General features: G+C 34.4%; 1 protein-coding gene across 1 annotated transcript; it reads right to left on the bottom strand.

Annotated features, from left to right (window-relative positions):
* Positions 1 to 1,861: 1,861 nt before the first annotated feature.
* On the bottom strand, positions 1,862 to 7,598 carry LOC145636849 (protein CHUP1, chloroplastic-like). Its single transcript, XM_081688390.1, has 7 exons — positions 6,703 to 7,598; positions 5,148 to 6,053; positions 4,877 to 5,008; positions 4,516 to 4,697; positions 4,306 to 4,417; positions 2,090 to 2,233; positions 1,862 to 1,930 (listed from the first exon to the last, which is right to left on the bottom strand). Exons 1-7 carry the CDS (start codon positions 7,462 to 7,464, stop codon positions 1,862 to 1,864), a joined length of 2,307 nt encoding a protein of 768 aa, XP_081544516.1. The 5' UTR covers positions 7,465 to 7,598.
* Between the last annotated feature and the right edge of the window lie 9,983 nt (positions 7,599 to 17,581).

Raw genomic sequence — 17,581 nt, forward strand, 5'->3', positions numbered from 1 at the left:
GTTCGAGATTGAAGAAATATAATACATAAAAGAACAAGTGATGAAGAAATGTGCACTAGATTTGCAAAGGTTGACCTTCAAATGCCTATATCTTTTAATATACAAAACATTTTGGAGTGATTCTAATTGTAGATGAAAGCTTATCTCGAGATCTTTCCAACGACAGGTCATATGCTTAATTTTGATGTAAAACAAGGGAGTTATGTTTGTTTGAAGCTGAGCAGTGCTGTCTAGCGCGTAGGAGTGGGCGTGCGGTCTAAGAGGAGCGCCCACTCCAAACTTTCTGGAACTATTATGCCTCTTTTTGCTGCAGCTAGGAACACCCGTGCACAACCTTTGGAGCGCCCGCTCCTATACGTGCTGCTCGACTTTTTGCGGAGCTTCCTTGGCAATTTAGTAAGGAGTATAAATAGATTGTTTGCTCATTTTAGAGAGAAGAATTCATTTCTTTAGTAGTTTTTATTTTAGTTTTAGGTTTTTAGAGAGAGAAACTCTCAATTTTAGAGAGAGAAAGTGAGAAACACAATGATTTTCATGGATTTTGGATAATCAAAGGAGGAATTTGATGATTTGAAGATCTCCATCGTATATCAATGAGCATTCTTACTCTCTTTTCTCTTTATGCTTTCTTTAATTGTTTTGTTAATCATGTTTGAGTAGATTTCCTTCTACTAGGTGTTGAGTGAAGCTTTGTAATGGTTCATTGAGTTATTTAAGATAAATTTGATGATAATTGTGTGATTAAATTGATTGAATTGATGATGGCATGTTGTTTGTTTTAGATTGGATTGATCTCACATGATAGCAAACTTAATTGCATATTAATTCTAGTTTGATAAGGGATTGTGAATTAAAATTGATATATTTGATTGCATTTTGGGTAAATTTCTTCTATGCACCTATGCATGGCATTGGTTAAAAGACAAGTTTAACACAATTACAAAGTGTTTGTATATCATTAGAAATAGCTTCTCTGGATTACAGTATTACAGGAAATGTCACGCTAAGTTTACATACAAAAAAGGAGGTTAAGACTAGACCTGGCAAATGGGTCATTCGGGTCGGGTATGGGTCGGGTCATTTCGGATAGGGTCAAGTTTGGGTCAAAAGGTTATCGGGTCAAATTCGGGTCGGGTCGGGTCATTTCGGGTTTCGGGTTAATTTCGGGTCGACTGATAATCGGGTCAGGTCGGGTATCGGGTCAACACTTCGGGTCAAGTTTGGGTCGGGTCAGTTCAGGTTGGGTCAATTTTCGGGTCGGGTCAATTTCGGGTGATACATTGGGTTACAAATTACAGATTAATACAAAAAATTAAATTAATTTGATTACGGTTCATTTCTATTTCGGTTTGCTAAGGTCAAGTCTTTAGCTTAAATAGATTCTGGTCATTTCAGGTATAAGATAATTTTGGTTCGAGTGACTTTGGGTTTCGAGGCTATTTGGGTCAATTAATTCAATTTAAAGGTCGGGTCAACTTCGGGTCGGGTCATTTCGGGTCTCGGGTCAACTTCGGGTCGGGTCGTTTCGGGTTTCGGGTCAAGGTCAGGTCAGATCCACTTCGGGTCGGGTATGGGTCGGGTTGATTCGGGTTTTGGGTCAATTTCGGGTCACTAGTTCCGGGTCGATTTCGGGTCATGGGTCGGGTCATCGGGTCTGGGTCACGAATGCCAGGTCTAGTTAAGACCCCTTGAGTACATTCATTACTTTGTGCTCTACGCAGAAGCTCACTAAGATACCTTGCAAAATCATCTTCCCGTGGCCTCCAAGGCTCCAACCTTGTCTTTCCTAAAAATGTACAATATTATGATTATAGAAAGATACAAAATCTGTAATATGGGCGATCTATATGCTAACTCGACGCTATGCATTTGCAAGTTTCCGGAGTTGCTCAAATGCTTGCATGGTTTCCGCATCAAATCCTCCAGCAAACTGTAATTGGCGCAGGAAAAAGAAAAAGTTACAAAGCAAATACTAGTATATTTCTAACAGAATGAGAATCGAATGGATAGAACAAATAGTACATCATATTCTGCTGAGGAATTTTAATTAGCTCGTAAGACCAATTATTTGTGTTATTTTATGACTAACCTGGTGAATTCTAAAAGCAAACCGCACTCCTTGAAGAAGCATGTAGTCCATAGCAATATCTTTTTCAAGTGATGATCGCGATTGGAGTTCAGTAGCCACTCTATTCATGTATTTCTTTGCTAACTTTACAGACCCAAGCTTTACCTGCACAATATAATGAAGTAAAATGAAAATCAGCCCTACCTTGGAATATGATTACATTCGATGAACAAAATATAAGCTTAAAAAATAAGGTCTTCTTAAGAAATATGGGAAGCACTGAAGCAGACTACAAATTTGATAGTCGAGATTCTATTGGGCATCAACTGAAATAGAGGCAAGTAACTTAGTTGAACACAGTTCAAATTCATTGAGTTATCATGTAAACTCAATTTTATTAGCTATTGTACCTTTTTATCAAATTAGTATCCACTTATAAAATTGTTAAGCTGAGTTTACCAACAGTAGAACCTGCTTACAGACCTAAATTCCAAAAAATGTTTCATCTAATGTTTGGAGCAACAACTTCATTTTAGGCCTGGAATAAATAAATATCAACTGCACCAGGGAAAGTTATTAGAGAAATATTATTTAAATTCGTTTGCAGATGTTGTAATGTTAATTACTTCCCTTACTGCTGAATTAATGTTAGCTAATTCTGATGAAACAGTGCTGCTAAGGTCACGTGCATAGGCCAATAGCATAATATTGTGATTAGATTATGTACAGAAAAGAACAAGTATTCAATTATTAGCAGAGAAGCGAGTTTGCTAAATGATATTAATTTATGCAACTGGGGTGTTTGAATGCATAGCAAAGAAACAATCATTTAGATAGTGTGATGAAGAAACCCAAAACGGGCAAACAACAAGGGAATAAGAAGGCTAAACAGTAGGAAGCAGCAACAACTAGCAAATCCAGAGCAAATTCATCAAAATGTCTTTAATATTAAACAGTGAAACTTTAGTGGCAGTTTGTTACTCTCCTATTTTCTTTGCATTTGAAGCAAACGCCCCTTTTGAAGTATACATCTAGACTAATAATAGATAATAAGAGGTAATGACAAATGTTTTCAATACATCCTTGTCTGCAACATTTCCCAGAACCCAGCTGTATCAAATAATTGAGACAGTCATTTCAAAGGAACTCCATATTACAAAAAAAACATATAATTAAACTCTATTCTTTTTCTAACAAATGGACTACAAACTATCAGACCTAAAAAGAATCCATGCACAATGTATGACTTGATACTAAATAGCAGACACATGATTAATTAATAGCAGCTATAGTATTCAGATTTCGTTATTAAATTGAAAATGCGAACCATCTGGTCCTTTTGTTATGAACAGTATGTGACAAGAGAGAGGAGCAGGGAATTTAGGGAAAGGGTAACAGGACTTGAACGTAGGAATAAACCAATGAAAAAAACAGGGAAGCTAGCTTCAAAGTAGCCATCTATATCTCTCTAGATATCAGTCTCCATACGTAGGACAAGAGGCATGGATTTTTATATTGTACACCATTTGGTTGCAAAATTTAGCAAGGCTATGAACATTCTAGTCGGAACATTATATAAATGTTTTTGGTTTATTTCTGAACAGAAGTGCTCTATAATAACATTATCCGTCCCGATTATGAGTTATTCCAGCCAATACTTTATGTTCTCTCTATAAAGACAACAGCAAGAAAGATAATTATCAGCTGAATTAATGTTTTAAGATATGAGTTATGAATTGCCATAAAATACCAATATTTACAACTCTGTCCTTAGTCCCTCACTGTTTATTTGCTGAACTCTCCAGCCCCACCCTCTTCCTCATAGTCAAAGATCAGAGTACCAATAAAGATGTCAAAACGCCTCCTCTTGCCTGTATCACAAGAAGATAGTCCAGAACCATGACCAAGGAAAAACTCTAGACCTTACAAAATGAATGAGCTAAGATTAAAAGCAATTAAGGATGGCATTTTATATATTCTTTAGAGAACCAGCAAAACTAATGAAGGCATTGATTTGGTGGCAATCGTTGTGCAAAGTTGTCATTGAGAAATTTTCACTTGCTCATTATGCCATGTTTTGTTAGAAAATAGGAAGGAGTTTTAACTATTTCTACACGACTACACCCATGTTCCTCCCTAATGATCATATGAGAAAGCACTTCTGACAAAAATTATAACCAGAGTGATTATAATAAGTATAGGACAATATTGCAGCAAAAGCATAAACACAAACACACCTTGCTAATGATACCACTATCTAGCATCCAATCTGTAGGAATTTGGAATTCTTTACAACTTCTGATCAACGACTCCCTTGTTCGAAGTACATTGTATACAGTACGTTCAATCCTGAAATCAAATATCAAGAAATTCTTGAGATAAAATCAACTAGAGTAGAAAATTTTATGACATGAAAATGCAATGTCCGAAGAATAATCTGTCCGTACTTCTCAGACAATGAAACCATTTTTCTGAAGGCTATGTCACAGGGTAATCGAGAATCATCATGATAATAAGTGACTTCTAACTCCAATTTCTTAAGATCTTTGTAGCCAAATGCAGCTTCTCGCAAGGTGTCAGCCTTCTTTTCTGGCCAATCAAAGTGCTTTAAGACTGCCCTTTCATCCACCTTACAAATAATAAAAACACAAGAGACATTCAGATTCATAAATTTTCTGTTTTTACTTCAAAAGAATTACAAAACTTATGAAGTTTGACAACAGTAAGGTCATCATCAGACATAAAACTAATTCTTTCAGCAATTATAAAAGGCATTAAGAAATGAAGTACAATAAACACTTTACTCACAAGGAAGCACAGTTCATCATCCAGCCACTTGACGAATGCCACAATGTCGTCTATATTTCGGTACACCGCACTATTAACTTCTTGAATCAATGAATTAACAAAATCCCCTTGAGTCTCAACATCTGCCTTAATCTATACAAACAATACCATTATAAGCATTAAAGCCAATAATGATAAAAGCACTTACTAAAACAGACCAACAATAGCTCTTTTAACAAGTTAAATGTTAAATCATGAAATATGAAAGAAAATATAAATATTGAGAACTTACAGCAAGCAAATATGAGGATCGATTCTCAATTTCTCCTATCATGTTGCTTCGAACACTTGATAAATTAGGAGAATCAGATACTGCTCCTCCCGACGAATCTCTTCTTGAGTCTCTCTTCATCAATGAATGATAAAACTCCACAACTTGTGGTGCATGTTGCACAGCTCCGACATTACTTCCTGCTGAAAACCTTTGAGAAGGTGGGGGAGGAGGAGGAGGAGGAGGAGGTGGCGGTGGTGGGGGTGCCACAAGACTCTGACCATCACTGGCTTCTTTTGCTTCATTTGGCTTTGCAGAAGAAGGTCTTGGAGGGGGGTTTGGAATCCTTAAGGCCCTCTTTTCAACTTCTGTTGGAGCAAAAACACTGATAGTTTCTAACTTTTGATAATCTAGTGAATCATCTGAATCTCCCTTACATTCCACTTCTTTTAAGCACATAAACCCGTCTGATTGTCTTCTCCTATTCACCATTAAGTCCTCATCACAACATTTTGATCCACTTATGGAGTGTCTTCTTCCTGAACTATTATCTTCAATGTGTCCCTCCCACCTTTTTTCAAGCATTGAATCGATCAAACAATCTTGACTTGATAAATTTTCATTAGTTACAGGCCATCTATTAAGCTTCTTTAAAACACTCCATCTCCTAGCACTGCTGCACTCTAGAGGATATCTAGCTGGTGGGGTATTTTCTACGGACTGAGTGGTCGATTCCACATCAGCAGCACCACACAAACAAGGGTTTTGAAGTTCATTGCGTAATTGAGCATTAACCCACCTTAAGTAAGCAAGCTCTTCAACCTCATTCAATCTATTCATCTGCAACCCCTCTACTTGTTTTGACAAATCTTCATTTGTACGCTTTAATAATGATGCCTCTGCTTTTACTTTCCCCATGACTTCACTCTAATCATATTCAAACATTTAAGTTCAGTACATAATTGTCCAAATAATTTTAACAGAATGGAGCATAAAGCCTTACTAAACCTTCTGTGTTTTGAAATTAGCACATAACACTAAGTTAGTAAATTATACTGCCTACGTACATACTAAACCTTCTAGCTGCTCACTTGCACAGCAAACACTTGCTTCAGCGTCAACTTATCAATTTTGACCAAGCGATTAACCATGTTCGGCTCTATCATCAACTATCATAAAATTCATAATTAGTGTAATCAGAAACATCGCCTTTCTACATTCTGGTTATATTATACCCTAACTTTTGTGTATTAACCATAAGCTTATCTTATAAGTCTGGACTCGTTGCTCGATTATACTATAGAAAAGGTTGAGACCATGCAAGAATGGAGTTATATATTACACATGAATCTCCTTTTAACCTCAACTGTCCATGTCAGATACTCAACACTCTAACACAAGCACGAGTGCAAGACACTTGCTTATGGACGAGTCCAGCACTCGTACAATTACATGAATGGAGTATCAAAACAGAAAGCAGCCACTTCCAGATTGTATACAAACAACATAATTAAAACAACATTTATCAAGATCAACCATAGAAATTTAAAATACTTGAGAAAATAAAAAAATTTACCTCAGAATTTTTTGCACAATTTGACAGCTGAGATTCCAGAGAAGCTACTCTACTGGAAAGATTTCTCTTCTGAAGCTGCAACTCCTTGTTAAGGCGCCGGAGTTGAACCACTTCCATTTCAACATTTTTCGGCTTTTTCGATTTTTCAATGAAACCCTCATTCTCACAATCTTCTCTCCCATCAATTCCATTCTCAAAATCAGATTCTAACAGTTTAATTTTCCTAGTGAGGCTCTCAACCTCATTCTTCTTACCTTCAACTTCCTTTTCTAACTCCAAAACCTTCTGATTATTCCTACATTCTGACAACTCAGATTGCAATTGAAACTCCCTTAGCTTTGACTCTTTCAAAAGGGTCCTCAAATTCTCAATCTCAATAAACAATTCTTGCGACGACGATACTGTAAGCTTACTACTATTATTGCTGTTCTGTAAAGCATGAGGATGAACTTGAGTTGCTGCAACAGAGCAAGATAAATCACTGATTAAACCCCTATTCTTTACCTTACTCGAAACGGGTCGATTCCCACCTAAATTGTTGTTTTTTAATTCAGATGACCCAGATACTTTAGCTGCTGCTGCCATTGTTGTTGCCTGAAGCTTACTTTTTCTCTCTCCTCCTAAACCCTTTACAATATGAGAACCCCATGAAGAAGCCGATTTCAACTTGGAAGATGAATTATTACCTGATTTTACATTCTTTGGTGGCTGATTTTCATTAGAAAACTTCAGTTTTCTGGGTTTTTCGATTTCTTCTTTCATTGTTCACGCTGAAATACTTGGATTTTTAATTTTTCGGGGGAAATTAATGAAGGGTTTTCAAAATGAGATTATATAATCGATTGGAAAGTTGAATGAATAATGAAGCTCTGATATCAATGAAATTGGGGAGCGTGGGTTTAATTTGAAGCCGAGAAATATGGCAGGCTTTCATTCAGACAATGTGACTTTCTAAAGTTTTGAAATTTGAATGTTTAGAAAAGGAGATGGAGGGCTTTGGTGAGAGCAACGGTCGTATTATTTCCCGGCTCACGGTCCACTTGAGGCTATTATATTCCCCAGTGGTACACTCCATTATATTCGACCCGAATTGAAGTTAAATCTTAAATCCAAATTCAAAATTAGGGATGTTAGTGGGGACTTGACCCGCCCCAGTGGAACGGAGATAGATCTCGGCTTGGCAGGTGGTGGTGGGGAGGGGATGGAGATAAGAATCATACCCGTCATGGGTGATGGGACGGAGGTAGATTTTAAATTGTATCCGCCACTGGTGATGGGACGGGGGTAGATTTTAAGTTGTACCCGCCCTATCTTTAAAAATAGAGATATATTTTTTTATACTATTTTATAAAAAAAAATTACATGAAATAAAATATTAATTATAATACTTTTTATTATACTTATATTATAAACAAAAACGTATGTAATATTAAGAATTTTTTTATTGTAATACGTATTAATTACATAAGATTGTGTATTTGAGATGCGGAGATTAGGTGGGTCTTTGACGGGGATTAAGCGGGGATTAGGAGGGTCTTTGATGGGGATTAGGTGGGGGTGGGGATGGTTTTGGAATTGTATCCGCCGGGGTGGGGATAGAGTGGAATTTAAACCCACCGCGGGGATGGGAATGGGGATGGAGATGAAAATGTTAGGTAGGGATGGGGATGGGAAGACCAACCTCCGCCCCGCCCCACCCCGCCCCATTGACATCCCTATTTAAAATCACTCTTAGTTTTTCTAGCATACTCAATGCGTCAATGGATGACCAAAAAATCTTGATCATGGATTCTTATATACTTTCTCTCTCTTCTCACTCATCCGTTACCAACTCATGACCAAACACTCCCAATGGTTGCCCAAAATAACTTTGGTCATGAGTTTCTCTCTCCTACTTTTACCATATCCTACCATGTATTCTCTCTTCTATCCCACCATATAATTTGATTCCCAATGGCCACCTGTCAACTATTATACACATAAACGGCTCGTTCCTAGCTTTTTGGTGCCCTATGGATGGAATGAAAATTTGGGACCCTTATTATTGAGTAAAGTAAAATTGAATAAATATTTTTTTTTCTTTGAAATGATCAAATTAAAAAATAATAATAATAATTGCCAGCTTATAGTAAAAAAAAATGTAAATTATAATTTAATTATCAATTGATTATAATTGAGAAGAGATTATATAGGAAGAGAAGTTGAATAATCGTAATTGATAAACCTTTGGCAATTAAGATTTTTTGAAAAATTAATTAGGAAAGAATAAAGGAATTGGAAGTTGAGATTTGGGAATATAAACATGTTATGGAAAAGAAACATGTGTATAATATCATTATTTAAGATATTTTGTATTTTTTTTTAAAAAAAAAAAATCTGACTTTATTATTGAAAACTTAGGCCTCCTTCATTTGGGCCCTGGGCGACGACACTTGTTGCCCAGCCTTAGGGACGGAACCTCTCATGACCAAAGCTTTGTGTTGATCATTCCAATGACCAGGTCATCACCATGTAACCAACCTTATTTTCTTTCTTCCAATTTTTTAATACAAAAGGTTCTTTCTCTATCCTTATGACCAGGTCATTGGTCATCCAATGACCTCCCTATAAATGGATCATGTAATGTGAACTTGTGTTCACGGGTTGATGTGTATATTTGACCATATCTCATAAATGTTCAATCAATATGTATCAATTACCTTTGGGGTTTATCTGAGAAAAACACATTTTAATGATAAACTCAACAATGTGTGTTAAGGAATAAAGTATAATTCACATGCTTATAAATAGTAATAAAATCATACTTTAAGAATGTGATGTGAGAGGTATTTACATATATAATACTAGATATGTATGTTAAGGTATCACCTAAGGATGAGCCTGGGTTGTTATCAAGTGGATAATGGTGTCTGTCCACGTGGATAAAGGTACTTGGTTGTACACATATCTAGAATAGGGATGTCAATGAGGCGGGGCGGGGCGGGGCGGATGTTGGCCTTCCCATCCCCATCCCCACCTAATATATTCATCCTCATCCCCATCCCCATCCCCATCCCCGCGGCGGGTCCAATTTTCATCCCCATCCCCGCCCCACTGGGTACAACTCCAAAACCATCCCCGCCCCACCCCCCACTTGGATATTCATCCCCACCTAATCCCTACCAAAGACCCGCCTAATCCCCACCCAAGATCCACCTAATATTCGTATCTCAAATACACAATCTTACATAATTAATACGAATTATAAAATAAAACATTCTATACACATTTTTGTGTTATAATATAAATGTTGTACAAAGTATTATAATTAATATTGTATTTCATGTAATTATTTTATAAATAGAATAAAAGTATGTAATTTTGCTTTAAAAGATATATAGATATGGGTATGAGGTGGGGATGGGGCGGGTACGAAGTGGGGCGGGGCGGGTACAACTTAAAATCCACCCCCGCCCCATCACCCATGGCGGGTATGGTTTTTATCCCTATCCCCGCCCCACCACCTGCCAAACCGAGACCCATCCCCGCCCCATTGGAGATATTTTGGGAATAAAAAATATGTTGCCTTAGGTTGGATTTGTACCTTCATCCCCGAATATCCTGTCATGGGGCGATAAGACTACATGCTCCTATTGTGATTTGAGCTTGATGAATTATCAATTCATTATCTATCCCTGTAAAATATCTCATAATAAGTTTACTATTTTATGTGTGATCAATGATTTAATTTAACTATTAAATAGTTGTTGGGTGTCGTCGATGCTACTGCTTTGAGGCAGCACTCATCGCGATATGCATGGCCACCGTGGCTAGCTTCGGTCGGCCACACCAAGGTGGCTGTCAACCTGTTTTTTCAAAAAAAAAAAAGTTATTATGGTAAAATATGATTTTAATTGTATAATTTCAAATTTTAAAAGTTTGTTTTATCATTTGAAAAATTTGCTAAGATATTTTGAGCAAGATTCCTTGTGGATAATGATTGATAAATTAATGGTGATAATCCCACAATTATTTTAAGATATAAATGATCTTATAATTATTTAATTGGCTAGTTATCGGGATGTAATCTCCTAAGTTTATTAGGATAATCTTATAAATAAATATGATTTATTATTTGAGATTAATTGATTCTATCTCATACTTAATTTGAAATATATGATATTTTATTGATTGTAATGAATAATAAGGAGTATATAATATTATCAAATAACAAATTTAAAATATGGAGATATTTTGGGAATAAAAAATATGTTGCCTTAATTAAAAATACTCGATATTTTAGTTTAGGTAAGCATGTTTACTGTAGGGAATATTTCGAGCATCCCACACTTTAGCCCCACTGTGATCATACACTTAAGTATGGTGGCATCCAAAGGAAAGGAATCTAGAGCAAAAGAGTCGCTAACAAGTTTTAGGAACTTGTAAACCGGTCACATGGTGAAGGTTACACCCCTTCACGATCCATGAGATCGCTAACTCCATAGTGATCTGGAACCATGACAGGCTATTCGGGGATGAAGGTACAAATCGAACCTAAAAGAGATTGAACCTGCCCTAAAAATAGGCCTCAACTTTATTCTTCTCATATTCATGTGCGCTTTCTGACTAACATATAATCAATATATTAACCCTAAACCTATTTAACCTATGTTTGTTGAATATTAATGCACAAACAAATCTTTTATTGGCGATCACTTGAATTATAATCATATTAGCTTAAAGAAGATTATTAATTATCTTATTAAGCGTGATTGCAAGTAAAAATTACCTTTAAACCTGCAAGAGAGGGCGTGATCAAGCAATAACATAATAATATATCAAGCAACATAATAAATAATCATCATCATAAACTCAATCTATAATATTATTAGCAAGATCTAGGCATGATACTAACAAGATTAATAACAAATCCTAGCATGTCACTAAACAATAAAAATCAAAGCTTTATTTCTAACATGATACTAACATCATAGAAGAAATAGGAAGCAACATAGAAACATACATGATACTAGAAAGCAATAAATAACATCCTAACATGATACTAAGAATTAAAATAATATAAGCATGCTTTCTATATCAAAGGAGTAATTAAGTTAATTACTTTGATACATCGTATCTCTTTCTAATAACAAAATACACACGTTAGTAAATTCAAGGAAAATATTAAATCAAACAATTAAATAATTGAATAGGGATCTGGGACCAAACCCTCAGAAATTATCAAACTTTCACGTCGAGGGCGAAGGCAACTTCGAACTTAGCTAGGTGTGTCTAGAACTCGTGAATGCGGTATGATGTATTTTAAAAAGGGCTAGGCTTAGAATAAAAATAGAGAGAGAATAAGTTTTAGCTAGAGAGAGAAGAGAGATGATTGGTGATGATCAAGCTTGTTGATGATTTCAAACGAGGAATATCGACCCTATTTATAAAGAAAATAGTCTGAAAACGATAGAAAAGAGTTAAACTTAAATCGAAATAAAATTGGTTATGTCGCAGCGCGCGCGACAGAGTATGTCGCGAAATGACAGAAATCACGCGGCATGACATAGTTGTCCTTTCGCGCCCAGACAGTTTTTTTGCAGATTTTGTTTTTAACATATCTTTTTATCAAGAAGTCCAAATAACTCATATAATATGTCGTTGGAAATCTATTGAAGTTTAATTTCCAAAACAGTTAAAATCAGATTAAAATCTTTTGTATTTAAAAAGATATGGCCGAAATAGTGGAAGGGTGTTAGTTTTGGATAGAGTTTCGTATTTCTTCCATATCTTTTTTGTTATAGCTTGGAATTAATATTATAATATACCATTGGAAAATATAATTTCAAGATCTATCCAACCATAAAAGATTTGGATAAAAAATATGATGTACAAAAATAATATCTGATCATCTTTCATTTCGCACAGAACAAGGTCACTCAAAAAGAGGAGTTTTATTCAATTTCAAATTCTTTGATCTTATCTTTTTAAAAAAGAATAATTAATATATTTTGGAAATTATTGAAGCTTCTAATTAATCCTAATTAATTTAGGAATGATGTAAACCTTTGAACCCTCCACATGATAATTAGGCCGTAGGTAAAATCCGGTTTGAGCCCATTTCAGTATTTTGGTCATAACTTCCTCATTATTCATCGGAATTGAGCTTATAATATATCGTTGGAAATGTATTTTCCCCATCCAACTACACTATTATTGGACCCATATCATGGACCAAACTAAATTGGACTGGCCATTTTCATAAATAGAGTATATTTTCGAAAACAAAAAGAAAGTATTTTATTAAAAATGACCGCATCACAAGACTTTTCACACTTTCACTTCGTTTGATAATCAATGACGTGAAAGTTATTCATCATTGGGTTTGGTTTTTGGGGAGACACAATTAGGTATCTACATTTACGTGATTATATATATATTTATAATTTTGTTATATAATAAATAGTATGGCCTAATAGGTTATAAAATAAAATGCACATCGTGATATATTTTTGTAATCTAAATACAATTTGTGAACCGCTAAATTTTTTTTTTTTGAAATATTTTATTTTAACAAAAAATTACTTTAAGTAATTCAACCTTTGTCCTATACTCCCAAAATACACCAATTCAACCTTTGGAAACCTTTGGATTATTCTAGGATAATCAAACCTTTGAACCCCATCTTCCCATACCGAACCCAAATGACCTGCTACCTAAGCAATAGGTCAAATTTTTTTTATTTTTTTATTTATTTTGACCACCCTTAATGACCTTATACCACCACCATCGATCAAAACTCCCCCCATCCACCACCCCATCCACAACGGAACAACAAACAACACTCTACACCCACCAAAAATTGTCAACACCATCCTTACTCACCATGAATACCCGTTCTACCGTTTTTAAAACACGAGATAGGAAATTCTAAGGCATTACCGCCATCGTGAAAACGACTAAGGAAATTATCAAAGACAGACAGCGGAAGACTATCTTTAAAAACATTCAAAACAATTCAACTTAAAAGTCAATCAAACGAAAGTAAAGTCAAACCAAAGTAAAACAAAGTTAACCTACAACTTGGAACCATTGTAGGCCTTTAATAAAACCAAACCAACTTAAAAACCTTTGCGTTAGTCTCACAAGCATAATATAATGAAATAATTAAAGCAATAAACACATCATAAACTTATGAAAACTAGCGTGATTCGCTCTTCACTCATGCCTATCATGAATATGCTTCATCACCTGAAAAGCTTCTCTCTACTTGTTTCCAGCTACTCTCCATTAAAAATGGATCATCATAGGGCCAAGGTAAAGACAAAGCCAAACAAACATACAAACACACAATCAACCATGTTGAGTATATAAGCGTAATTAAACACACTAACATGCTATCACCTATCAACACACAACTTACCTCGTTGCACTTGTTTACAAGCATACAACATACAACATAACTCTCAATTAAATAACTAATTGATTCATTTATCATTGATTACGCATCGAACGGGTTTCCCCTTAACCTGCCCCAATAAAGGGGTATTAACACGGGAGCTAACTCTGCCAGTATAAAATAACTACTCGTAAGTGGCGGAATTCCTGCACATAATAATAAAAGGAAAATACAGTGTCCTGTATTCCTAGTAGAAGGCAATTGATCAATCATGCCTGGAAGGCTAAAGACTGCAGAAGGTTACATCAGCTTAAGGCCCCGTTTTTTAGAGCTACTCTACTCTGCTATGCTCTGCTAAAATCAAATTTGCTCTACTCTCCTCAAAAGCAATATGCTCTGCTTTACTCATCTCTGCTCTGCACTACTCTGCTCTATTTTCAAATAATAATTAATAATAACAATAATAATAATTAATATTCAATAATAATAATAATTAATATTGTATTGATGATAATAATTTATTATTTTGAATAATTATAATAATTATTATAATTAATAATAATTAATATTAATAATAATTAATAATTAATAATTAATATTAATAATAATTTAGTAGTAGTAATAGTAGTAGTAGCAGTAGCAGTAGCAGTAGCAGTAGCACAACATTAATAATAATAACACGATGCTATCCTGAAATCTTCTCTGCTCTGCTCTGCTTTGTTCGGCTCTGCCCAGAAGCTCAAAAGAACAGGGCCTAAGACTAGCATCTAGGTTCTGGTGTTTGTATTTTTAGTTGTTTTTGTTTCTGCTTGGTGTCTTTGTAGGTCTGGTCTGCCCTGAGCCCTTCCTATAAGGTACCAGGGGATTCTTTGACTTGGTTTTAGTTCTTTTTCTCCCAGGTACCCTTCCTAGAATTTGATTGGGGCAGAATTTGAGCCTTAGAAGGTAGTTTGCCTATTTTAGGCTTGTGAAGTGTGGGGAACCTGATTTTCAGGTTTTGTACTTGTACAGTTTTTTTTTGTTCAATATACTTTTCTTACCTTCAAAAAAAAAAAAAGAAGTTACGGTGAAATATAAAGTCGCATAACTCCCCCATATGTTCATACTTAAGGTATATACGTTCCAAGAGTTTTGATGCGTAATCTCTTTCACTTTACGTGATACACATTTTATTAAACTTGGTGATGACTCTCAAACCATGACACAACCAAACGTTACAATTATTCAAACAATTAAATCCAATTTAATTCTTCAATAATTAGTGATCACATAATATTTAATGTTGAACCATTTTTAATCTACCTTGGTGTCAAGGACACCTTAAACGCGTGATGCGCCACAATTTCTATCCCTCGGTGTTAGAAACACCGTAAGTGCACTAAGGCACCAATATATAATTTATTCCTCGCATACATAGACACCTAAATATCTATTTCCTCATGCTTATAGCATCAACAATTATATGAACCATAATAAAATTCTTTTTTTAATATCCTTAACCAAATTAAACATTTAGCTTAACTAAACATGCTCTCTATCATGCCAATAATAAAAGTGTGGTTCATATACAACATGCCAAAATAATTATTTCCATTCAATAATCCATCACCAATAATTCATTCTTCATATTTCAATCACCAACATCAACCAAATAATAAACTCCAATCAAAATCTATCATGATACTATTAGGAATCAATTATTCAAAATCTAGCATGTTCCTACATGTAGACACCCAAATGTGTCTCCCCAAAACCAAACCCAGTGATGAATACCTTTCATATTATTTGATTATCGAATGCAGTGAAAGTGTGAAAAGCCTAGTGATGTGGTTGTTTTTATTAAAATATCTCTCTTGCTGTTTTTGAAAATATTTCTTTTTAAACTCTATTTATGAAAATAGCCAGTCTAATTTAGCTTGGTCCATAATAAGGGTCCAATAATAGTGTAGTTGGATTGGGCTCAAAAAGAGCTTTCCAACAGTATATTATAAGCCCAATTCCGATGAATAACGAGGAAGTTATGACCTAAACTAAATTTGGCCCGAAATGAATTTGTGGCACAATGATCTGGAGGAGGGCCTATTAATTATTATTCCTACAGTTATTATGTAATACTCGAATATTTTATGATTTCATATAATATATTTTATAAAAATATAGTTTATTTTTATTTATTATATAACTTTTCTAATCTCATATTTTTATTTTAGATTTCGGAAAGGTTTAAAACCCTATTTTAATTTAAATGTTACTCTTTATTATTTTAAGTGTATATAAACTATTTTAACCCTATTAAGTTTTTGATACATACATAATTTTGTGCAGCCGTTTCCATATCAAATCTCTTTCTCTTGTCTCCATATTTTTTTTTTCGTGGGTTTATGGCAGCAGCTATATTGTTTGCCATTAATCTTTATAATTAACATTAAAAAATTATCTCCATGATAAAATTAGTGCAAACCAATTAATTTTTCCAAAATTACAAATTCATGTGCCTGAGTTGTGAATCATGAGGTGGAGTATCTGTTATTCGTCTTGTTCTCGGTGGAGTACCTTACTCTATTATTTGCTTAATTGGTACCCAAAGGTAATCACACTATCAATCCTTATCTTTGGGAGTTGTTTGATATTAATGTGGTTCTATTATTATTATTATGTGTAAATTTGTTTGACATGTTTGGTTATAATTTGTTTTTTGATTGTACTCTATATTATTTTTATGTGAAATTTTATGAATGTTACTCATATGATCATGTTTCGGAAACATATGGTTAATTTATGATGATGTATGATTTAATTGTTGTATTATTTTATTTTATTATATTGATTGTTTGTGTTATAATTTTTAGGGTTTTTAATGTTGTTTCTATAGGAAGTATTGTTTTATCGAGGTTTTAGAGTTGCTAATGCGGAGTATTATTTTTTTTGGGGTTGAGATTTGATTATATTTGGGTTATTAGTATTTATTTTAAGAGTTGAGATGTTATGAATCAAATTATTATGTTATTTGGTTATTTGGGAACATGTGCCATTGTTGAGATACTATGTACATGATTATTTGATCGATTTATGAGATCAAAAGGTTGAGGATTATTATTTTTGTTCTTTGTTTGAGGCTCAGCGTTATATAACTTAGTCCTTGGCTTGTTGGTAAGAGGGTAATAATCATGAGTTAAGAATGAGATACAATCTTTATTATTTATTTTTCTATGGTCCCCTACAGTGGGAATTGGCCCGTATGTGGTCTGGTTCAAGGTGTTTTTTTAGTTATTTAGAGTATTCAAGTTTTTATACTTGTTGGTTTGTTATTCGAATTACTCATGTCCAAGGCTAGGAAATATAACAATGAGCATGACACACTTATTGGTTATGAGATAATTGAGTCAAGGATTGTATTATTATTCGATGTCAAGTTTGACAAAGGTTATTTTCAGAGTACAATGTGTAATGTAGTTTTGAACTACATTGTTTAATTGAGCTAGTAATGTTGATTATTTTGTT

This window comes from Chenopodium album, chromosome 6 (assembly GCF_948465745.1).
Source record: "Chenopodium album chromosome 6, dcCheAlbu1.1, whole genome shotgun sequence".
NCBI classification, from domain to species: domain Eukaryota; kingdom Viridiplantae; phylum Streptophyta; class Magnoliopsida; order Caryophyllales; family Amaranthaceae; genus Chenopodium; species Chenopodium album.

Excerpts from the sequence above, each read along its gene's own strand:
- LOC145636849 (XM_081688390.1), bottom strand. The coding sequence starts at position 7,464 with ATGAAAGAAGAAATCGAAAAACCCAGAAAACTGAAGTTTTCTAATGAA. Across the intron at positions 2,234-4,305 it reads ATAGTGGTATCATTAGCAAG|GTAAAGCTTGGGTCTGTAAA; the intron begins GTGTGTTTGTGT and ends TATATTGTGCAG. Across the intron at positions 1,931-2,089 it reads TTGCTTTTAGAATTCACCAG|TTTGCTGGAGGATTTGATGC; the intron begins GTTAGTCATAAA and ends CGCCAATTACAG.